At 38.2% G+C, this 23372-nt stretch overlaps 3 protein-coding genes across 6 annotated transcripts in view; 2 read left to right on the forward strand and 1 right to left on the reverse strand.

Moving 5' to 3' along the window:
- The window catches only part of LOC111875633, a 43202-nt gene extending 30829 nt beyond the window's left edge, over positions 1-12373 (forward strand). The window contains exons 12-18 of the mRNA XM_033750156.1: positions 84-202; positions 955-1140; positions 1747-2024; positions 2907-3061; positions 7694-7856; positions 8585-8698; positions 11671-12373. Coding sequence (XP_033606047.1) covers positions 84-202; positions 955-1140; positions 1747-2024; positions 2907-3061; positions 7694-7856; positions 8585-8698; positions 11671-11781 — 1126 coding nt within the window. The 3' untranslated portion in view covers positions 11782-12373. The remainder of the gene's footprint in view (positions 1-83; positions 203-954; positions 1141-1746; positions 2025-2906; positions 3062-7693; positions 7857-8584; positions 8699-11670) is intronic.
- Positions 12218-15354, reverse strand: LOC111875635 (protein lin-52 homolog). Of its 2 annotated transcripts, none has more exons than XM_023872029.2 (4): positions 15245-15354; positions 15069-15152; positions 14883-14981; positions 12218-13039 (listed from the first exon to the last, which is right to left on the reverse strand). In XM_023872029.2, exons 1-4 carry the CDS (start codon positions 15276-15278, stop codon positions 12900-12902), a joined length of 357 nt encoding a protein of 118 aa, XP_023727797.1. In that variant the 5' UTR covers positions 15279-15354; the 3' UTR covers positions 12218-12899. The 2 variants fall into 2 exon arrangements, with proteins under 2 accessions (XP_023727797.1, XP_023727796.1); XM_023872028.1 differs by having other exon boundaries at positions 14883-14987; positions 15245-15353.
- Positions 15355-16231: 877 nt separating this feature from the next.
- LOC111875632 (thyroid adenoma-associated protein homolog) overlaps positions 16232-23372 on the forward strand; it is a 64809-nt gene continuing 57668 nt past the window's right edge. The window contains exons 1-5 of one of the 3 annotated variants that reach the window (XM_033750148.1): positions 16232-16451; positions 16779-17045; positions 18418-18515; positions 20794-20924; positions 22187-22420. In XM_033750148.1, coding sequence (XP_033606039.1) covers positions 16928-17045; positions 18418-18515; positions 20794-20924; positions 22187-22420 — 581 coding nt within the window. In that variant the 5' untranslated portion in view covers positions 16232-16451; positions 16779-16927. Of the gene's footprint in view, positions 17046-18417; positions 18516-20793; positions 20925-22186; positions 22421-23372 lie in introns of all 3 variants that reach the window. The other 2 variants (XM_023872020.2, XM_023872021.2) reach the window with 2 other exon arrangements.

The following is a 23372-nucleotide window of genomic DNA, read 5'->3' on the forward strand; positions in this document are numbered from 1 at the left end:
TAAAATAATGTGTGACTAAATGTTGCCTATTGTCACAGGTAATGTTTGAATGTTCTAACATTATGTTGTGTCCTGTTTTGTAGGTTTTCATGGTTTAATCTGCGAGTCATGTATGCAGCATTATCTCTCTTTGGGACTTTCTTCATGACATCTTTGTGTCTTATAAGATTCTTCAAATATGGTCGCACATTTGAAGAGACTCGTAAGTCCAATCCATGGTAAAGTTTATCATAATAACTTGAAAATGTGAGTTGGGGGCAGCAATATGCAGAACAGTAAAGGTTTAGGTATGAAAAGTTGTGTTTCACCTAAGGAGCTTCTGTTAATATAAATCTAGAATAACATGAATAATACCTGTAATGTAAATTTCTAAGGCTAATGAATTGTCAATTGTATATGAATGCTTTAGCTTACTTTCACACTTCTTTCCTCAAGCTTCTATCTATCTGTCTGTGTGTCTATCTATCTATCTATCTATCTATCTATCTACCTATCTATCTGTCTACTTCTCTGTATATCTGTCAGTTCATTCCTCTTGTATCTCTTCACACTGTTGGACACACATAACTAAATTCAACATATTTATTCCTAATGAGAAGACTGACCATATGTCAAATATTGCCTATATCACTAGCCTCAATAAATCAGCTTGTAATTGGTACTAAGAGAATTACTCTTGGTGTATGAATTGAAAGAGATGAATTACATGGTAAGCTTCTTGTTGTTGTGTCATTATAGAATGAACTTTCTGTTAAGTACTGGATGGAAATTATTTTATGTTTGCCAAAATCTACAAAAATTAACATTCCTCCTGGTGCAGTGAAACTTTAAAATCACCAGTCACAGCAATATGATAAAAGTAATTTTACTCCAGTGTACCCCTTCAGTTCTGAAGCATAGGTTAGGGTTTATTACTCTGGTGGTGGAGTTATGTTATATGTGATGTGTCCACAGAATGCTCTGTTTTCTATGGCTGTTCATTCAGTAGAATGCTACTTTTCCTGCTGCTAGCACGTCGATGGCCTGCTTTAGCTTATAGATGGGAGAAGATGGAAAGAGTTCTTGCTCATCATGGCTACCCTTATCGTCAGCATCACAAATTCTGTCTAATAACTGCAATGTTTCTCTCTATAGCTTTCAGTAAGTAACCACTGTTTTTATTCTCCATGTAAAGTATACTGATTGAAGAGAAATTGTGAGACTGAAATGCACATAATTAATTATGCTTAGTTGAATTCTTACAGAGGGAGTGCATTACTGGCATACAAGGTAATGAAAATTTCAGTTTGTAATCAGAAAATGATAGGTTTATATAAATATGAGAATGAATGTGTAATTTAAAAATAATGCTAAAAGAGTGTGTTAATATGTACCTTTACCCAGAACAGCAGGTTACATCCAACAATGTAAATTCAATTAGAGAAATATTTCATTTAAATTTTTAAGTTTAGGTACCTCTTCAGAAAGTAAAAAAATAACAATGTAACTTTTGTGATCACAATATTCTTACAGTATGAAAATATGGAATATTTTCACACTCTCAGGTGATTGTAACTAAAATAAGGTAGCGTGAATTTGAAGTGGTTAGAACGAATTCCTCATGACAGATAGTTCAATGATCATTTATTTAAATGATTCAGTGTTTGTTAAATTTCTATGTATACCACTACAGTTGGGGTTCCAGTTGGTTTATTGTACCTGTATCTTAAAATTGGAACTTACTGCATAATGTTCATTGTGTTACAGTCGAACATGCCTTTTCGCATATTCGAGTAATCCGCTTGGCAGTATTGTGTGCAATAGAAGACAAGATGGATGGTATATGCACCTTCTTCTTCAATAGCTTTCCCCATGTGTATGATTATTTTCCTTGTTCTCTCTGGAATGGGATAACCATGTTCATCATCAATGTGTTATGTGCCTTTGGTTGGACTTACATGGACCTCTTCATTGTCCTGATGAGTGTTGCGCTGGCTGACAGGTTTCGTCAGCTTAACAGATGCTTGAAATCTGTTCAAGGAAAGGTATCCATTTTTCAACTGATTCAATGTAAAGATATTAACTCCTGCAATGTGATGCCATGTAATCTAGTAGAAGTTTACCGACATTTTAGGAGACCATATTGATTGCCTGTATATTCCATTCCTCCAAAACTTCAGCAAACTTCTGCCATATGACTGGAATCTATTTTGTTTCTGATTTGTTTCTGTTTTTGTATTTGTATTTTATACTTTTTTTTATTTATGTACTTAGTTCTTGCTCTATTAATTTTATGAATAATCACTGTACGGACATGTCCTATATCTCACTTGTATTGTGGATCCATGGAACGAAAAATAAATGAATGAATGAATGAATGAATAAGAACGAGGCTTAGGCCGTCTTATGACACTTGACCCTTACAGCACAGATTGTTAAAATGAACTGTCAATAACAATCATTCAACAGAAATCCTTGACTGTTAGAAAGGTATAGTATTACTATGTCATAAAGTTGAAGAAAGCTCAGAATGAAGTGAGAATGAATAAGCAATGAATAAATTTATAAATGACTAAACAATATACAAATTAAAGTTCAGGATTGAAAGCAGTAGTCTATTAACTTGATAAAAGTCTCTCATCCTGTAGTCCAACAATCTTTACCATTTCTGTAAACAGTCCTTGCAGTACTACCCTAACAGCTTTCCCTTATCCTACTGTTAACTTTCTGTGCACAAGACTATGAACAAGAAGTTACAATTTGGAAGATAGAACAGAAGTCCTTTCTAAAATATGGACCCTTAGAAATGAATATGTATTGAACTCTCGTCAATACAGAATTTATTACTTTAGTATAATTTCTCTGTATAAATTTGGTATCTTCATCTATATTCTTCTCCTGTTTCATGATCTATTTATCTGTTGCAGCCTGTCCCACCAAGATTCTGGAACCAGATGCATGAAGATTACAATACGTTGTCTTGCCTAGTTAAGACAGTAGATTCCTATATTTCAAAACTTGTGTTTCTTTCCTTTGCTAACAACCTCTACACTGTTTGCATCCAGCTGCTCAACAGCCTACAGTAAGTATTACATGTCAACATGATGTGAAATGGAATGGCACTTGTGGGGTGTGAAGTTCCCACAGTAGTGGCTATGAAGAGTTCTGTCTTCTGGGATATAATTCTGTGCAGGCCATTGAAAGTCAACCTATGTTTCAGAGGAACATGTCACCTCCAAGGTCAAGATCAAAGATTAAAGCATGCAAAAAACCAGCATGAAGAAGGTAGCAAGCAAAGCTATGCTTGGGTGCCAGTTTGGGTGTTCTCTGAACAATATATACTGCCTCACTGCTAGTAGAACCCAAGGTTCATTGTCCCTGATCCTGTGCTTCTTGCTTCCTACTCCTACCCTCACACCCAACTTCCCTAAAATCCATCTTAATGTTATCCTTCCATCTCCATGACCTTCCAAATGGCTGTGTCCCAAGAGGTGTCCACACATCAGAATTCTGTATTCATTCTTTGTCCTTCCATCTTAGCCACTTGTCCAGAATCTGAGTAAGATAGTGCAAACAAAAGTTATTTGCAGGTAAAGATATTCATTTTGGAAGAGTACTTACTGAATAATAATGCAACATCCATTGAAGAATATTATGGCCCATAATGGAAAGGAGGCTTATCAGGTGTCTTTTGAATAGTCTCCGTTAGCATGGAGTTATGAGTAGAATTCGTAGAGCCTGCTACTGCAGACTTCCAGTACTACAACTTGTGTTGTTAACATCTTATTATGATAAAATAAATTTGTAATGCAATAATAAACCGCAGTCTAACTCTAGGGAATGTGTTTTGTACTTATGGACAGATGGTCATACAAAGCTCATATATCCCAACTCGTGTCTAAATTGTGCAAGGCTTGTTACTCAATGAGGGTGATCAAGCCCATTATGCCCACAGACACATTAAAAATGGTATATCATTCGTATTTCCATTCACTTTTGTCCTATGGAATTATATTTTGGGGCAATTCTTCTTATGCATATTTTCAGAATTCAAAAGAGAATAATTGGAACCATGAGTGGGTTGAGATCTAGTGACTCTTGTAGAGATGCATTTAGGAACTGGGGAATTTTTCCATTGCAGTGCCAAATATATTTTTCTTTTTTGATGTTTGTTGCAAATAACATGGGTTTATATCACACGACATCACAAATTCATGGCCTTAATACTAGGCGTAATTTTGATCTTTATCGCCCTCAGACAAATTTGACAATTTACAATAGAGAACCTTACTATTTTGGTATTAAGCTTTTTAATCATCTTCCTTCAAACATAAAAGAGTCAGTTCATAATATTAAGCAATTTAGAGCAGCTTTAAGTGCTTTTTTACATACTAAATCCTGTTACACTTTAGATTAATATTTTATTTAGGGATAGTTTCTCGTTTAGCTATGACCCAGTATTTGATCTATTGTCATGTATATGTTCCAGTTTTGTATTATATTTTATATACATATGGTAGGTTATGTAGTTGCAGTGATGTGTAGGGTTTCATATGCTTGATTTATTGTTGTGGATTTATATGCATTGTTCTGTTGACTACTTACTGATTTAGCAAGCTTGTGTTGTGACAGGTTCTGTATCCAATGACTTCGGCCTTGTATGGATGTGCTGGAACGTGGGATGTTGCCAGAGTGTAATAAATACAATACAGTCAGATCCTAGTCAAGTCATATTTGTTCATTCCTTACAGATTATGAATAATTTTATTGTTGTTATCACCATCATCTTTTTGATGAGGAATTACTACAGATTTTGTCTACATTAAATTTTCATACATAACTTCAATGTTTCACATAGCCATTGGGGAACATGTCACCTCACCTGCCTCCTTGTGAATCCCCAGAAGTAGCATGCTCTCCTGACTGGAGGCAGATAGGCCAGTCTGGATGATTTAGTGTGGTGGTGATTGAAGTTCAAGTGTGAGCTTCCATGCCAAAGCCTGCATAGCACTGAGGGAGCATCGTGGTGAATGGTGCCTTTGGGATATATGTTTCTTCATTGTTCATTGTAGATTATCCTTCTCCCCACTTTTGTTGCTGTGTGGATGGGTTGTGACAGATTTCCCCTACAGCAACCAAAATCTCTCAGGGTCTCTAATGAGGGTACACTGAGGGTGAGGCTTTCTCTTGGTTAGGGCAGGAAACCTGACCATGGAGGAGAATTTCACTGGCTAGCAGAAGCAGCAGCCTTGAACAGGAAGGCACTTCTTAAAGAAGTGAGTGCTCACCTGGAGCTTGGGTGCAGGTTCAGTGGCACAGTGGTGAGGGCTGTGCTCATCCTTCCAGCTGGCAAATGACAGAGGATGGCTGGAATTATCTTGTTGTCAGTATCTTGACAGAAAAATTCTCCCTTCTGTTGAATAGTCCAATTCTGTAGTCTCCTGTTATTACAGAGAGGTCTTCCTGCATAGAAGGCTCAGTTACTAGGTCTTCTGCTACTGTGGAAATAACCAACTCTTTCATGGACTCGGGAATGGGTATGGTACTGTGGGGACATCCCACATAGCACGCTGTTTCCACCAGTCTTTTAGACAACACTCACTCCTTAGCGAATATCGCATTGCCGGACGTTTCATTCATATTTATACAAGCACGCACTGCAAATTTCCGCTCCTCATTTTTGCTAGCCAATCAGCGCTCTGCAAATTGTTGCTCCTCAAATGCAAGTTTCGCTCCACCTACCGAGGTGGGTATAAAAAGGAGCAGCTCCAACCTGGCAACAGCAGTCATCAGTTCAACGTCAGTTCCTCAGCAGTCTTCAAGCAGTCTACAAACAGCATGCTTCATCACCAGCACTCAGTCTTCGGAGGCATCGGCACTTCGCTGCACCAGGCACGACTGCCTCGGCTGTCACACCCGACTCATTGGGCAACTCGGCTGCCTTGATTCGCCGGTAGTCATGCCCGACACACTGGGCAACTGGCGTAGCTACGCCTCTCCACTCCTGCGACTGCGCTCGGCAAGCGAACGTTATCCAACAACCAAGCAACCTCCAGCAACGGCCACACTGCGGCCAGTCAACTGACTCAGCCACCTCAACACACCACAACCAACATCCCTTCCTACCGGCGCGCCCTGTGCTACTTCACCAGCCAAGCATCTCAGCAACCAACGGTCCTTTTCAGGACCTACAAACTGTTCCGAAGAAGTGGGTTGTCATTGAAGTAACGACAGACGAAACCCCACAAAACCTATCAGGAAGAACTGGAAATCCTAGAAGAGGGAAGTACAGTGGGGAAGGTTCCCCTGTTGGGTGACTGATGTCTCGGCTGTAGGTCTGGATGGGACCAGAGGAGGGACTCTGCCATCCCTGTATATATATGAGGAGTGACTTGAGGGTTCCTGCCATTGGTGCTTTAGGGAGAGGTATTTTTCTCCATGTTCTGCTCTCCTACTTCTGTGAAGAGGCAGTCAGAATCTCTCAGGGGCTCTGGTGAGGGGTCAACTGAGGGTGAGACTGAAAGAGTACTCATGATGAGGGTGAGTACCCTGACCATCAAGCACAAAAATTTGACAGATTAGTGAGGAAGCGCCCTGGTAAAAGGATGTCCATCTCAGGAAAACTGATGGCTTGGCTGGAGCTCCACTTTAGGTCCAGCTGTTACCAGCAGCGAGGCTTTGTTGTCCTTGCTGGCAAATGAAAGAAGGCACCTGGGGATATCTCACTATAAGCAGACCAAGAGATCTCCAGAGCTTACATCAGGTGGAAAGTTTGGCACCTTGATGTCACCTCATTATCAACTGCCTGGCTCCACTATGAATGGACGATTTGAATTCAGGTTCATATGGTCTCTAAAGGCAGAGTCAACATATAAAATTTTGTGAAAACCGATTAAATGGCTCAAAAGCCAAAAGGAGAGACACATGCAAATACTAGAACAACATGGTTCTTTCATAAGCCTATTTTCTTTCCTTAGGAAAGGAAAGTAGGTTAAACTTGTGGCTAAGAATAGGGTTTCTGTGAGAACAGGCCAAGTCCAGTACATTTTGCCAAAAGCTTAACTTGGAAGACAAGACGAGGATGACAGAGGAATTGGGTCTCCTTTAAGGTACATTTAAGACAAAAATCAAAAGCAAGCTAGGGTCTAATATAGAAAGGAATTAAATATCTCCCAAATATGGAAATGCAGAAAAAAAATAAAAATTGAAATTTTCTTTTTGTTTAAGAAATAAAATAATATGCTGGTATAACCTATGTTTGATGATATAGATCTTTGGAACTGTTTTACACAGAAATATAAATGAGAGACTAAAATGTTCCTGGTGGTAATAACAGAAAATAATAAGGCATCAAGTACCAGCAGATGCCAATACTGTCCTGAGACTGATTATTTCCTGGTTATGTATCAGTTAATTCCACATCCCTTTTCTCAGATTTCTTGTATCCAAAAGGAATATATTTAGTCATTAATATTTCCCTCTTGAAAATTTAATGTGATAATATGTAGTTCCTTTCAATTTTAGGCCATAGCTCTGTATACTTCTGGTTATATTTCAGAACTATTCTGGCAAAAGGGAAGAAAAAAATATTATCAACAATAACCACATTTCTCCATGACAGTATATATAATAAAAATTGCTTTAATTTGTTCTATACTTTTTCTCAATTAAAGCAGTAATTTTCCCTGGAGCTGTACTGTTCTAATTGTTTCAGTCTACCACAAAATGCAGTCCAAATGGTCTACTTCTGCTTATCTTTTGGATATGTACTTCTACGGATAGTTGCAGTGACCCTCTCTGCAGCCAGCATCAGTGAGCAGAGCTGTCAAATTAGGAATATCCTTTACTCAGTTCCTGCAACCAGCTTCTCCACTGAGGTGCAAAAAACAGTTCCACTTGTAACAAATTAACTGAATCCTTCCATCAGTTTTTCTGTACTGTACAAAGAGAGCCTGGGGCCATAAAAAGCAACAACCTACACCAGATGCTTCATAACCTTTTGACTATGCAACCCTTTTTTTCTAAAGCATTGTCTGTGATGCAGTAAATGTAAATGTGTGATGTTTCAGCATGTGCAAGCATTCTTATTAAACACTAAACTTGTTATAAAGTTTCTTTTTAAGAGACAGACAAAATATAGCACATTTTAATTAAGAACTTTAACTCAGAAAGCCATACGAAGGCACTGCTTTTAGTGTAGACCTTAGTTAGCTCTGTGATATTTATGATTAGAGGGTAATTTTATACAGTGAAAGAGCAACCCCCCCTCTTAACATTTCTTGGGAGCAATAGGTTTGAACATTAAAGTGAAGAAAATCTTAAATAGAGGAATTTTAACACAGATTTTTCACTTGGGATCACTGAAATTGAACATTAAATGGGGGATACACTGTATGTGACAAAGTGCAGTAAGTTCCTATTACGGTTCATGCTCATATAATTTTCAAATGTTGGATTCGTTTGTGTCTTCAGCTGGTTATTTTACATATTCATAGGTACTCATTGTTATCTTCAATGGTTTATAAATGTTGTGTGAGAGTTATGTACACAATCAAATTGCTGCAAATCCAGTTTATACAAAAAACTTGGCCAATTGTCTTTACAGAACTGTCCCATGAATCACTTGCAGGTGCAGAGATTCCTACATCAAGTGACAACAAAGGAAATTGCACTAACTGGACTCAATCTGTTTTCCGTCAGACGCACACTTCTTCTCACGGTTCGTTTCAATAAAGGGTCAGATATGTTAGGTTTAGAATCTTATAACATACAACTTTTGTTTCATTTATACACATACATTTTAATAATGTCAATACATACATGGAATATGAAAATACCATGTGGTGAATTGAGAGCTACCTGAAAACTGTGTAGCTACTCAAATAGATGAGTCAGATGCTCCTCATGTCAATATGGGCCAACCGTTAACAGATTGTACAAACCCAAAGCCTACACACATTACAGTTTCCCCCTCAGTAAACCACTCAATAGGTACTTTTAAGCAAGCTTACATATTATGGCTGGCAGCTATAACCCTAAATCCCTGATAGTATATTAAACATTCAGTCACATTACTTGTGTTAAAATTGCTACATGTGTGAATTACGTTTTGGAATGAGGGTTCATGTGTGATGCCTATCTGAAAAATGGTTGGGTAATAATAGTAGGGAAAAGATTCTGGTAAAAATTTCAAGATGAAACAGTTCCAAGTAGAAAAAAATAATCATAAATGAATTAAGGTAAACAAAGTTATAATTCAACTTAATCAAAATGTATTGTCCTCACTGAAGAAAAACTGGATGAAACAGATGCTAGGCTTGACCACTGTTCCCAAAAATCCCTCATATGCCTTGAACAGCAGATATTTTTAAAAAATCTCAACATGAACTGCCACAAAAGTGAAACAGAGACCATATAAGATGATACTGGTTGGCTCAGACATAAAGCATAGGCTGGCCACATGGTAGCTGTTCCACAGTTCACTGGGCAGCGTTGAAGGAAAACTGTAATGTGTATAGCCCCTTGGTTTGTTGAGTATGCTACCAGTCAGCTTAAGTTGAAGTGAGGAGTGCCTGCATCTCCAGCCTGACTGGCTGAATGATTTCTGGGTAGTTCTCAGAACATGTCACACATAATCACACTGAAAAGAAATAATTTGGGGATATTTTGTATGAATTTACTGTACTTCCATTAACATTCTTAATGAATTCTATAATGTATGATTTCAGTGTTAAGCCGTAGGAGACCTGTGATTTGGCGAAACACAGAAAATTGTAAAAAGAGAAAAGTTGTAGCAAATCATGTGTTTCCAACCTCAAGTACTTGAATCCCTTACCTAGGATAAGCTGTTATGCAACTACGCTCTTTACATATCAATAGTAAAAAAGTATGGCAATATTGCCCAGGTGACATGATTTATTATTATTATTATTATTCTTGGAGGGGTTGGGTATCCCTATGCACTGTGACTAGTTGTTAATCTATTGTGCGTCCCCCTTCAATTATTCTACTAGTCGCCATGCCCTTCCAGTACTGGTGCTCGCTATCAGCCCTGTTCCGCCAGCGAGGTCGGCCACCTCTCTGGCAGTGGTCCTCAATACTTCCCCACCTATTGGAGGAATTGGAAACTACTTGGGCGGGAAACTTTGCCTAATTTTGCTCAGAGGTCTCCTTGAGACATGAGGATCTTTTACATGCCGTAAATCTATGACACACCCTTAAAAATTCCACGACCTCCACCGGGTTTGAACTCATGTACCTTGGGTCATGAGGTGGGAACGTTACCCCTAGACTACAGAGGCCGCTTCAGGTGACATGACGGTGAAAGGGGGATACTTTTTGAGGGTAAGGGGAAATGGTAGTGAAGATGGGTACAGCATCAAACAAGAATAATGAATGAAACCATTGTTTTAATATACTTGTTGTAGTGTGGCCAACTATGGCAAAATGCTGCAAGTACACAAAATGACAAAAGCATGGAACAACACAACGGTTTGTACAGTCACTACAGTAAATGTTCAAATTGGTGCCTGCCTTGTTGCACACGTGAAAATTGTGCCATACACTACAGTGCAAACATCACTGTTAACTGGGGTAACAGTTGGGGACCCAACACAGATACTGTCCTGAAGAGCGTCAATGTTTTATGGCCAGTTCTCATACTTCATTGATTTTATGTGATCCCACAGAAGAAAATCCAGTGGTGTGAGGTCTGGAGAATGGTATCATCAGCAGACATAATGCTGTGTACTGGTCAGATAAGAATTATCGCATAGCTCTTGAAGCTCAACATTGAACCTCGCTTTGAATCAGTGTATTGTGTGGCATCCATGGCAGTGCTACTGCGAGGCCTGCCTTTATGGATAACAGGTTAACCATCAGCTCCTGGAATATAAGAGCCCTCATGTCACTCTTTCAATTTTACTTCCAGCAGAATGGAGTAACACCCCTCTTCAGCAGTTCTGTGCGCCAGTGGTTAGATCAGTTTTTGTATGGATAGTAGACAGGGCCAACCCCATGGAATGTTCTCCAGACAGCTGGATTTTCCTGGGACACTGCAACATACAGTGCCACATTCACATGTGAGCAACATGATGAACTCCAGTTTGAATACTTTATGTAGTGAATGAGTGTTCCATATGCACCTGTGGTTTTGTTGGCCTGCAATATGTATTTTGTGAGGTAACTGAGGTCTCCTATGGCCTGGGACTTACAGGACAACTATATATATGTAATCTTGTCTTAAGACTGTTATTAAGGCAATTTCTTTGACTCTAATGATCTCCATTCTTAGTTTTCAATGATCTATAGTTGTCAATAATTACTCTTATCTTCCTTCTATAACACACTACACAATTTTAGATTATGAACATACTGTGTAATACAAATTTATGCAATGAAACCCCAATTTAAAGTTTCTTTTGGGAGCAATGGATCTGAACATAAACTAGTAAAATCTTAAATTGAGGCAATTTAACACATCATTAATTTGGAATCAGTGAAACTAAAAGCTAACAGAAGGAAAATCTTCAATCAAGAAACATTAAAATGGGGTGCCACTCTATTAGGTTGCTTGACAAATTCTGTTCTTTTGGAATATGCATACTTCTATTTTGACAGATTTTGATTTACAAATATAGGTAGCTGTAAGAACTAATGTAATAATTTTGGTGGTAACGTCTTCCATTCCAGGTAGCTGGAACTATTGTATCATATGAACTTATACTGGTACAATTCAGCGCCATACATGCAGATGAACGTGACCTGACTGCACACAGTGTTGCCAAGCGATACTGTCTCTGAAGGTCCTCCATATTCACCAGTCTAGTCCCTGCCAGTTACTATTTGTTTCCGTAAATGAAAGCCATGAAAGGTTCAAGTAAGCACAAAAGACAAAAGAACTTGTAAGTGAAGTTTAAGAAGGTTGCAGGGAAAGGCCCATTGGAGTGCTCCCTGATGTGATACAACCACTGGCAGAAATATAACAGTAGAAGAGAATGCCTTCAAAATCAGTGTGCTGTAAAACCTGTCATGACTGGTAAGCTCATATGAGCAAATATTCACAAACTTCTTAACTACCAGGCATAACAGAGGATGTGAGGCATACAGGCTGACTCCATACAACACACAGAGACATACAGGTAGTGTGTTCTGCTGTGTTCATGAACTTCATTCTTCAATGTTACTGCAAAAACAGTATCATCTACCCAGTTTCAGCACATAATGCTAACATTAAACAATAATATAACATCTTTTTTATTGATAACAATAAGATTACATTTTAAAAGCATCAAATGTGATACAGTATTGTTAGTTACAGAATTAATGCCTTGGGCATTTAACGAGGGAGAGCTGATAAACAGGACACACATGGAAGTAAAACAGCTGTAATGGACATAATAGGCTTCCTATGTGTATCACATGACAGTCTAGGTAGCTGACGCACATGTGCATGTGCAGAGGCTGGTTTTAGTAGTCAAAAGGGTGGCCGTGCTTGATGAGTATACTACCAAAGAGCAGGGTTCTGTTGTGCATTTCATGTGGGCAAAAGGACTCAATACAAAGGGTATTCATAAAGAAATGTTTCTTATTTACAGCAGGAAGTGCTTGTGGCATAAAGGGGTTAAAAATGGGAGGGAAAACATTTCACTGATAACAAGGTTGAAACAGAGATGTGGAAGTAGCTGAAACAATAGTTATAAGACTCTTATGCTGCATGTTTCGATGCACTGGTAAAGTGATGTAACAAGTGTATCAGTGTTGGTGGAGGATATGTCAAAAAATAAACGTTTTTTCCAGGTTCAAATATCACATTTTTACATTTTATAACAATTTTTGGCCTATTTATTGACTCTCCCTCATTTGTTTATGAAGAATTAATTTTTAGTTCAAAGTAATTCAAAATGTAGCATTCAATCTAATTATCGACGCCTTCTGGTCAATATGTTGAGATATTTTCCTCGTGTCATTTCTTTAGCCTCTTCCAACCCCAGCTGATAAGCAACATCGTGTAGCTTCTTCACTTCAGCTATAAGACCAGATGCCGTAAGGCTACCAAATTCTGGAATAACATAAGCTTAATCTTGAGTTGCAACAAAAATGGAAATATGGAATTATTAAACTACGAACATTATGTCTAAAAACACTCATTTTGTCAAAATACTGTGCATAAATATGCACAAATGCCAGTAAGTTTTACACATTTATGTGAGACAGCTGTCAGTCTGATGAATTAATGAATTATGTAGAAGCCTCAAATAAAGATCTCTTGTTCAGCTGCACAATCCAAAGTATCATTCTAGGCTTATAAGAGCTTTCTAATTAGATAATTTCCTCAAAAAGCATTTACTGAGAATGTCAATATTAGTTAAAACAATACACTCCATGTAAGATTTAGAGAGCTAAAGGTACAGTGGTCTCTTGAAGTTATCCAACCAAAATTGTGTATGTATACAAAACCTTGTACAATAGATTTTCCATTATCCAGCATGTATGGGGAACAGGATCTGACAGTCCCAAGAGGAAGACTTTTACAGAAACCCAATATGAAGTCAAAAGAGTATGTTTTTGCTTTAGTTCATATGTGGGAACCTTCCTAAGTGAACAGTGTGGATTCATAGGTGAAAGATTCAAGCGTCCACCACAAATCCCACTTGACCATACCCGGGATTGAACCCAGGCCGCCGCGGTGGGAAGCCAGCGACTAACCGCTTGAGCTATAGCGCAGCCAGAAGCTGAAGTAAGTAAGTTTGGATACAAGCTGCATCATTGCATTGCATCAGCTATCCGAAAATAAACATTAATAAAATAAGTTTCATTTACAATACCTTAAACAAGTAATATTGTCCTTATTTTAAGTTTGTTTACTATTAAAATGTGTGTTAAAAAATACTGGAGGATCTTCCTGGAACTTGTGTGAGTTCACGTGACTTCTGCATATAAAGTAATGGGAATATAATTTCCAACTTAAGAATTATCACCTTACAAGCAGTTTTCACAGAATAAAATTACCTTTGTAAATCAAGGGATACCAGAAGTTATTTTTATGAGTGATATGCTGACAAGCAGATTTTACCAGCTGGTTGTTAGTGGGTAAGGGCTTCAGCATGAGCAACAATGCAGTAAAGCAAATCAATGAAGAAAAACTAGAAGTGCAAAAGGACAAAGTAGGAAACAATGTGTCAGCCACAGTCTGGCACGGCAGTGTTGCTGCAATCATGGGGCACAGACATCAAAACACAGGCTACAATTATAGATTATTCAGCTAAAGAAAACTAAACATTTATAAGAGTAACCTGAACAGGCCATTATGCACTATTAGTGGTAGTCAAAAATAAATCATGCTGTCCAAGTATTCACAGCAATCTCTTCTCTAAAGTCTCCAATCTATGCTCACCATCCATCTTCAAAGCCAGATGAGGTATTTGCCTGCTATTACTAAAGATTTTTACAAGACATCAATCACAAATTGGGCTCTACTCACTGAACAGTTTCCACATTTATTATGGAGCTAAATCTGCTCAATTTAGTATGATATGCAGGGAAAACAGATGGCACAGCTAAATCTACCAAAAAAAAAAAAAGTAGAAAGATATGGGGAAATAGATGACAAAACTCATCTACTGAAACATAAAATTGCTAAATGTCTACCACTTTCTTAACAGCATTTTAGATTAGTGCATATATAATCAGAACTTCAAAGTGAGTGCATGTCAACTGGAAAGGAATAAAAAAGTGACTGGCATACTTTGAGGTTATTCTAGCATTAGCCTACAGGCAAAACACATTGTGCGCATTCCCTTATTATTAAAAATCCTGTCAGCATTACCAGTCTCTGGTATACGACGCACGTGTGCTTATCTCTATTAACGCGACGTTCAGTGATGTACTACAGAATGACTTACGATGTAAGAGGTTAATGTCATCTGGATCTAAGCCTCTGGTCCAGGGTTGCTGTAAAGCATAAGCAGCTGATGAATGCAACGACACAAATTCCGAAACACCTGGAACTGACATAAGCATATATTTAAATATATCAAAAGATATACTTCCTTTTCGCCGTCATGCATTTTACTTGTCACAAACCATACTCTGTTCAGGCCACATTTCGGGGGATGTCCTATCCAGCTTCTCCAGGCTCAATAAGCTATCGTCCAAGGTATCCATTGCATCCACTGAAATATACATCAATAAATTTTTGTCAGTATGCCTCAGTGACACATATAAACCACACACGATTTCAAGTTTGGATATTATATACTGATACCCGACTGAGTCACCCCCGTATGTGAGGCCGCCATTTTTCGAATGTTGTGCTCTCTTTTATCGTCAGAAATGGTCAGTACCGGTCAGTACCGGTCAGTACCTTCCCCCCGGCATGACCGGGCATGACTAATCCATGACCGTCCATGACTTCCGTGACTGGGAGACTACTGTTCGAATTGCAAGCTTACTTTCTCGGTCGTGCTAACCTGCGAACAAATTGTTTTAAAGTGTGATATTGCACTTCTATGTCATTTTCCTTCTGCTATTACTGTCATTTAAACCATTTCTAAAGAATGCTCAAAGTTTACCAGTTAGACGACAAAAAATTCAGAAGTATTGTTCTCAACAATAGTAACGCACACGGTCAATTTTAATTTTAGAAACAGAAGTGCATTTGCATCGAACTTCTGTTTTTGAAATTTCTGTGTAAAAATTGCCCTAACTCTCACTTGCGGCATTCCCCTAGTCTGGGATCAACATGTTCATTCCATCAAATTCTCCATAAATAAGAATATCTAACTAATTCTAAATTGTAATCAGCAGTAAAAAATTGTAACTATTGTAATTTTAATCTACTTATATATCAAATTGTTAATATTCAGAATTAACTTGACTTGTCATATATCATGTACAATGATCTACAGTGACGAAATCAATCAATCAATCAATCAATCATCAGAAGCAGTCGTTGAGAACTAAAGTCATGAATCAGTGGTTGGATCTCGTCAACGAGGTAATGAACAGGTTCTATAACATTCTGTGAATGTTTTGGGCAGTAGGATAACTCCTGCCTCCTGCATACTCTACCTAGAAGACCTAGAACACCTAGAACCCAGATACATGATTGAAGTGATTAGTTCAAGCAGAAAACGTGTCACGAGAAGGAGAGCGACAATCTACGGCAATCGGCATCGATCCGAACTAATTGAGACCTACCCGCTACCCATACTCAATCTCCATGTCGCTCTATGGCCTCCATGTATACTACTTGTCGTCACACTCGGTTTTAGTCCGTTCCGGTCTGTTCCTTCTGTTATTTGCAAATATGGAATTAGTATGGCTGTAGAACTGTGGAATGATGGACGAAGTAGCGCTTTCATTTAAAATTAACGCTTACACCAGTATTCAAGTTGCGATATTCTCAGAGATAACACGACGACATAGTAATTCATAAGAAAACAATATTTGAATTTTTTAATGCATGAATTGTATGTATTTCCATAACTTTATTTTTCTAAATAATGTTAAATGAAATTATATTGTGATTACAGTGACTGATATGGAGTGGCTTTTATTTTGACCGGAATGAAAGTAACAGGCTTGTGGTTCCGGGGATTATTTGATAAAATTGTTTAGTGTCGAAGAAACTTAAGAGATTTCAGTATATTGAAAGTGTAACACTGAGCCCCATATTCTGTATGCAAGATGCAAGTATTGCCGCATTTCCGTGATCCGTACCTATAATTAACCATTATATTTGAACATGTGTGCTCTACAATACTGTGCATTAAAAAAGTATTTTTTATATTATATAGCTGAAGACACGTACTACGTACAGTGTTTCTTGTGGGAAATTATTGGTTGCTGTGACTAGTGGCCATGTGGATAACATTTATTACATGCTGAATATGTCACTCTTTTACAAGTTTTTTCAGTTTAAAGTAATGATATAATTTTATTTAAAATGGCAACAATGACTCTTCGTGTGGCAAGTGTACAAGGTGGTTGTAATGGAATTGTTCGCAGTGAATGCAAAGAAATGTGCGCTGTTACTGTGGCAGGCAACCATATTAATGGGGCAAGTAAGTAATGTTCACCGTATGTCAATGTATTTTCTGATACTAGCCAGGATAGCTCGGTATAATAGTGAGTTAAACGTCCATGCATCCACAGTCCGTCAACAATGCAACAGTTGTTTATTCACCATTTAACACAACATGTTGCGGCCATAAATGGCCATCTTCAGCTGTCTTATTGCGTCCAACTGTTACACTGCTCTGATGTGCACTAAACTGCGCGTTGAAGCGAACTTCAAAATAACATAAAAATAATTAATTAAAATTTTGTGTTACATTTTTTTTTTTTCATTTTATGTTATTTTGAATTTCTGATTTCGCTTAGAGGATGAGTCGATCCCAGGGCCATAGTGCGGCTGGAAAGATTAAGTCAATTGACAAATCCAGTGACCTCATCAGGAATCATAGCTGCGATCTTCCAGCGTGTAGCATAGTTGGGTTGATAACAGTTTTTTGAGTTGAATATTAATATTACCATAATATATATATTTTCCTAATTTCAGGAACTTCATTTTCTTTTTCTTAATGTTCCAAAATATTTTGTATTTTAGCTTCAAGTCACCTGCTTCCTTACAAATTTTTAGGACAGAATCCATCTGTCAGTCCACTGTGAGGAGGATTGGAAGCAGGGGAGACACTGAAATGTTGGTGATAATCTTGACAGAGTAAGAAAGGTGAAGTTGTTTGGTCAGAAAAATGATTTTTATTACTACTCTTACATCTGGTTGGGCAATTACATAATGCAGGTAATTGTATGAGTTAATACGGGATACAACACTTCAGCTTTTCTTGAAATGATTTACCTTCATTCTGGAAGTTAAACATTTCTTTAATGGTAAAAAGTGCAATTATTTGAATACATACAGCTATTTTACTCTTTACTACCATGCAATGGGGCACAAGGTAGCGTAGTTGGTTGAGGCACTATGCTACAAGCCAAGAGGTTGTGGGATCGAATCCCGATGAGGTCATTGGATTTTTTCAATTGACCTAAACTTTCCAGCCGCACTATGGCCCTGGGGTCAACTGAGCCTCTAACAAAAATGAGTACCATGAATATTCTTGGAATATTTTTGGGGGTAAAGGGCAGCCGGCATGTAGGGCTGACAATCTTGCTGCCATCTGTGAGCCGATCGTCTAGAAAATGTGGGAAGCTCAACATCTCACAACCACATGGGCCTCCAGGGCATGTTACAGGGATACCTGTACTTTACTTTTTTACTTTACTACCATGCAATAAAATTCCAGCATGAGTGAAAACAGATTAAGTTACACATTGAAAAAGCCCAAAAAACTTTCATACACGTGAACAAACGCACTTTCAAGATTTTTTTGCTAATGCTATAAATTGAAAGTTTTAGAACACTTTGTATTACAGGAAAAATAGATGAGACTGAAGGCACATCTGTAGGTGCAGAAATTGAGAATCTGTTGCGTGCTGCCACAATTGAACAACAGCTGCATATTCTTAAAGATGTGAGTAAATTCTTGAGTACTATAATCCTAAAATGTAGTGATTATATCAAAAAAGAACAGACTTTTTTTATGAAGTTATCCTTGTAAATATCAGACTTTTATGGTATGTGGCAGCGTTCGTGCATTCTTAACCTCAGCACTTGTTGGAGACAGCAGGAATTATTTGGTCGAGTAAGGTTCAGAGGCGTTAAAGACAAAATTAATTAATTGCTTATGTTTAACTCTTTTCAGTGCTAACAGGTAACCAGTTAAGAATAGAGAGATGTTGTTTTGCCTAATAACATATGGTGAAATGAGGGATGCTAAAATATCACATAACTAAAATGTCCAATAAAAGGTGCTTATATCATTCATACAGTCCCTAACTTCAGGAATGCAAGGTCAAGTCAGCATGTGGATGGAATCTCTGATGCATTCCTATAATTGCTATATTGTCATGGGTTAGTGACTAGACATGTTTCAGATTGATAATTCAGTTTACTGGACACTTATTGCTCTTAAATACAGACAAATACAACACTTTTACTACTATTCTTCATAATCTACAAATAACTACATCACATTCCAGGTGTTTTTAGTCTGCTATATTTTCACGCAAAATGACATATCTGGCCCCTTTTAAGCTATAGTGCTCTATGTGGAAAGGCTGATGAAAATTATGCAAAACGTCTTCATAGTTATTGTTTGGGTTGTAATTGAACTGTGTACCTCCATAATGCAAATCAGTTATATTACTTTTGTGCTAGCTCTTTTTGATTTGAAGTTTTGAACTTTAAAAACACTGACCCTTAACCATAGCTGCTCAGAGGAGTGGTAAAGCAACACAAGTACTTATCTGGTAGAGAGGAAAGTTTATTCCACTAATGGAAATAAATGTTCAAACAAATGAAGCCCCAACATACGTGGTGCAATCCAAAATTTCCTGAAATTTGAATTTTGCCCGCGAATGGTTATGAGTACATCGAAATACTGCTAGGTGTCTCCCCACACACCCTTCTTGAATCAGTGTGGTTGAGTGGTTGGGTTTATTGTTGGTGAACGTATTTCCATTGTTGTGTTTCTGTGAGTTTGCAGTTTTTGCGATGGCTGACCTGAGAGAGCAGCGTATCTATAAAGTTTTTTTTTAAACTTGGAAAAAACGTTGCAGCAACGCACTAACTGCTGAAGCAAGCTTTTGGTGACAACAGTTTAGCCCAGACACAAACTTATGACTGGTATAACAAACGAAACAAACTCCGTGATTTTAGTCCGCAAGTGAACTATACCGACCAAGCGACCGCCGCTTGTCAGCGAAGTTAGTGCCAACTTTTGTGGATAGAGGGTGTCATGTGGTCAGCGCAACAAATCCCCATGGCTGTTAATTTCGGTTTTCTAGATCAGAGCCGCTATTTCCTTGAAATAGCTCCTCAATTATAATCATGAGGCTGAGCGGACCCCATTTCAGACCCACTACTTCTCAGAAAAATATCTGGTAGAGCCGGGAATCGAACCTGGACCTCTGGATCTGCAGCTAGGAACTCTGACCAATAGGCGTTCAAAAAATGGCCGAACATCGACTGATGATGATGATTATTCGGGACGGCTTTCGACTGGCACCACACCAGAAAATGTCACGAAAGTTAGGGATTTGAATCTGCAAGATCATAGACTGACCATCCAAGACCTCTGTAATGCCTTGGGACTAAGTTATGGTACATGTCAACGAATTTTGTCAGAGGAACTGAACATGAGGATTGCAACGAAGTTTGTGCCATGACTGCTGCAAAATGAACAGAAGTAGCATCGCTTGGAAGTCTCCAGGGAACTTCAACAGCAGGTTCAAGAGGATCCAAACTTTCTTTCGAAGGTTGTCACTGGTGACGAAAGTTGGGTTTATGGCTACGACCCTGAGTGTAAGCAGCAATCCTCGCAATTGAAGAGGACTTTTTCAGTTGACCTAATCCTTCCAGCCACACTAGGCCCTGGGGTTTACTCAGCCTCTAACAGAAATGAGTACCAGGAATTACATAATTTTCCTGGGGAGTAAAGTGCGGCCAGTGTGTAAGGCTGACAACCTTACCACCATCTTTGAGCCGATTGTCTAGATAGTGTGGGACCCTCAACGTCTCACAACCCTATGGGCTTTTACGGCCCGGTACAGGGATAGCTTTACTTTTTACCAAGTATCATTATATAGGGATTATTTAGGTAACATGAGCACCATGAGAAATGCCTTCTAATCTGTCATGAATTATATAATTCTTTATCTGTGTTTTAGTGCCTTGTTTTGTTTTTTCAGATTGCTAAGAAGCATTTGGGAAATGGAAGTTCATATGAGAAAACAAAGGTGTCAGCCTTTTGCATTCAGCTTCTGGTTGACTTGTATGTGACAGCAGTTCCCAAAAACCCATTGAAATGTGCCATTTCAAGGTTTGTCAGTTATTGTTTTTGTTTTTGTTAAGACATTCACTGTCTGACATTTCAGCGTGAGTTTTAACATGTATGCCAAACAGCCAGTAGAAAATTCTCACTCATCTTTGAATGAATGTGTAGTTTTGAAGCTGTAAGAGATAGGTAAAATAAATTTTATATGATTTGTAGTAATGTTTGAAGTTGATCAACAAATAGTAGCCACCTGCTTAGTATTATGTTTCTAATTTAAAGTTTGGCCCATGCATGCTGATTTTAGATGGTTTTTTATACATGTTCTGCTTGCATCAGGCCTATTAGAAGACAGATTTCAGGGCTTGCAAGTGGTCAGTGGAGAATATGCATACACCACATAAAATTCAGATATGGTTTGATCAGTACTTTACATGGACACAGTCTGACAAGTGACTTATCTAAAATATTGTTTCATCATCTGTGGAGTTCTCAGTATTATTGCAGTGGCATATTCTTTGTGATGAATAATTTATTTATCTTTCTCTTGCTGTGGCTCACATGTTACAGTAGTGCCTGGTGTGCTCTTTGGGGAAGAGGGTCAATACTGGTTTTATATCTTGACCTAGAGATGGCTAGACTAACTGAGATTTTATTGTTTGTTTGGTTTATGATTATAATTACATTTCTACTCATATGAATTTAATACAAATTTGTTTAGAACTCATGTTAGTACAAAATGAAATTCTGCACAAGAGCAGTAAGGATCCAGAATTAATCAGTGTTATAATATGTACTTCAAGTGCTCTCTCGCTTTTCTCCTCCTCCTCCTCCACAGGGGCACATGGTAGCATAGTTGATTGAGGCACCATGCTACAAGCCAGAAGGTGGCAGGTTCGGTCCCGAATGAGGCCATTGGATTTTTCAATTGACCTAATCCTTCCAGTTGCATTATGGCCTAGGGGTCAGCTCAGCCTCTAGGAGAAATAAATACCAGGAATCTTTCTGGGGAGTAAAGGGTGGCCTGCACGTAAGGCTGACAACCCCACCACCATTTGTAAGACAACTGGCTAAAAAATGTGGGAAACTTGACATCTTGCAACCCTATGGGCCTTGCTTGAATTCTCCATGGCACTATAATTAACTGTAGTTACGGTTCATAAGATTCCAATAAATCTGATTAACAATCCAAACCCCATGTCTAGTCACTTAACATGTGACAGTAATTTTACTAGATATTGCTGTGTATTGTAACCTTTTTAACTCATATTTATAATATCACTGAACACTGAATCTTTTATTTGTACTAGGATCTTTATGACACTTCCTGATGAAGGGCACATTGATGTTGCTGTGTGTCTGTCTGCACACCTAAACAAATTAATGACTTTAGATGGGAATCTGGATGAAATGAATGCTGTGATTATTGTGATTAGCTGCTGCTTTGATAATTTTCCAATTGGTGTGCATGCAGTTACCATCAGTGTCCTGCCAGTGCTGAGGTTAATGAAGACCTGCCTCAAGTGCTGCCTAATGGAACTCAGGTAATCATTGCCCTTTGATTTAAACCAGTTTCTTATATATGATTTACCTTGTATACTTTTCACATTTATGTTCTTGATATTCTGCATGCATGTAGAAGTAACACAGAGAACTTTGCAGTACTTGTTGGATATTGAAAAATTATTGTAGTGTTAAATGTTCCCAAAGAAATTATTCCCACAGAGCTGTCTAAACTGAAGTCTGTCCTTACTGAAATTCAGTGTATTGTCTACTTGCAAACAGCCACCCATCAGTGTTGGGACTGTTATTTGTGGAATAAGTTCTGAAGACCACAGTTACCATGGAGTACAGATTTAATGTCATATATGCAAGTGGAGAAAGATGCTAATGTCACTGGAGAGGAATGAGAAAATCTCATACAGCAAGCAAAAAGAATTATTACATCTAACAACATAATAAAATTTTCATTTTTCCCTTTCCTTAGATGAAACAGCTGAACTCAATATATCAGGTGGAGAGTGTAAAATTCTTGTGAGGTTAAGTCATACAGAATTTTATCTCAATTCTTTCAATTCAGTCATAAGACTAGTTTCTGACATGTTCTTTAGAATACAACTAGACGTTGAAGAATTCAAAAGTTTATACTTATTAGATGATGTATATATATACAGGGTGTCCCAGGAGGAATGGACCAAACTTCGGGAGGGTGTTCCTTATGTTAAAGTATGCCGATATAACCCAAAACACTTATGTCCAAAGTTGAACGGTTACGGAGATAATGGCCCGAGAAAAGTGTGGTCTTCTTGCAGGTCCACGCACTGTGGACAGTCAGCTGTGACTGTTATCTGTTTGTACTTGAGTGTGGTGATGTCACACTAGCCGTGATCTCATGCGCAACCTACCACAGCCTACAGATTACGTTGCGGCGGGGTCGTGAATGGGTGGTAAATTAGTTGTGTGATGAGTTGCTGAAATGCCTCTTGTGTTTTCACA

This window comes from Cryptotermes secundus, unplaced genomic scaffold, assembly GCF_002891405.2.
Source record: "Cryptotermes secundus unplaced genomic scaffold, Csec_1.0 scaffold297, whole genome shotgun sequence".
In the NCBI taxonomy this organism is placed as follows: domain Eukaryota; kingdom Metazoa; phylum Arthropoda; class Insecta; order Blattodea; family Kalotermitidae; genus Cryptotermes; species Cryptotermes secundus.

Bases quoted from the DNA above. Each gene is read 5' to 3' on its own strand.
- LOC111875635 (XM_023872028.1), bottom strand. From the start codon at position 15,278: ATGGCGGCCTCACATACGGGGGTGACTCAGTCGG. The intron at 15,153-15,244 runs GTATCAGTATAT...TGTATATTTCAG, and splicing joins TACGGGGGTGACTCAGTCGG to TGGATGCAATGGATACCTTG. The intron at 14,988-15,068 runs GTATGGTTTGTG...TGCTTATGTCAG, and splicing joins CGAAATGTGGCCTGAACAGA to TTCCAGGTGTTTCGGAATTT.